At 40.2% G+C, this 1,035-nt stretch overlaps 1 protein-coding gene across 2 annotated transcripts in view; it reads right to left on the minus strand.

Annotated features, from left to right (window-relative positions):
* The window catches only part of LOC109079010 (putative glycerol kinase 5), an 11,922-nt gene extending 10,887 nt beyond the window's left edge, over window positions 1–1,035 (minus strand). Inside the window, exons 1-2 of one of the 2 annotated variants that reach the window (XM_042771543.1) lie at window positions 473–1,035; window positions 292–385 (exon numbers count right to left, since the gene is read on the minus strand). In XM_042771543.1, coding sequence (XP_042627477.1) covers window positions 292–385; window positions 473–601 — 223 coding nt within the window. In that variant the 5' untranslated portion in view covers window positions 602–1,035. The remainder of the gene's footprint in view (window positions 1–291; window positions 386–472) is intronic. The other variant, XM_042771541.1, reaches the window with a different exon arrangement.

A 1,035-nucleotide genomic window follows, 5' to 3' on the forward strand; every position in this document is an offset into this window, starting at 1 on the left:
TTGTTTGTTAGTTGTTTGGTAAACATAAAATTACATTCATAAAAGGCAGGATGTGAAAGTAATGCTATTGTATTTAATTATGTTATAATATATAAATTATATTTTTATTTTCGTATAAAAACAAAAACAAAGACTGATTGCAGTTTGCTATTTGATATGCAATATTTGTTTAACATAATTTGTTTGCAAGCATGCCACTAGGTTTGATGTTTTGACATCTGATGCAATGACATAATTTTTGAAAAGTAATTTAAGTGTCTAAAAAGTTTTGGGGGACGTTGTATGACTGACCTTGAACTGCTCCTTTGACTACAGTCAGAAACCCTTTCCACAGATCCTCAGGTTCAATCTCTACCCATCCAGGCTGAGGATAAAGTAAGGACACCTGTAACAAGGAAGCTGCTGTCAGATTTCTCACACGAGCAAGACACTGGCACAATCCTGTCGACTCAGTCCAGCTGCGGTCCCTTACCTTCGCGGAGCAGGACCCCCTGATACCGGCGCTCTTATCGTACACATGGCACCTGATGGAGGTTGTCCCAACATCAACAGAGAGAATGAAAGTCTCTCGTTTGCTGAACCCGTTTCTCTGAGTCCCCATTGCTCAATGCGTTCATTCAGAAAGCCGCAGGGATACTTTAGTCACCATGGCTGTGAGCATTTCAGGGAGGATCCACACTTGAGTCAAATGATGCCGTTTTCAACTTTGCTCCGTAGACCTTTGAGTTTCATTTCTCCATAGACTTGAATTCCAGACCACCACTGGGAGATTTTTAATCCGTTAAGAAGGCCGATTCAATGTGTTCACATCATGGTTCTGAATGGACAAATGATAATCGAAAGCATATGTCTGTGTGCCCCAAACTAGCGATTTTAAATCGGCAAACGAAAAATTTAACGTTTACAGTTGCGAATTAAGTCAAAAGCAGTTGCTTATTTTCTACAGTGAGAGATAAAAGATTCCGAGAACTTGAAGTGGATGGGTCAATCTCAGTAAAGGCAACAAAATATAGGCGAGCACGTCACGCATCAGTC

Source organism: Cyprinus carpio, chromosome A2 (genome assembly GCF_018340385.1).
Source record: "Cyprinus carpio isolate SPL01 chromosome A2, ASM1834038v1, whole genome shotgun sequence".
NCBI lineage: Eukaryota > Metazoa > Chordata > Actinopteri > Cypriniformes > Cyprinidae > Cyprinus > Cyprinus carpio.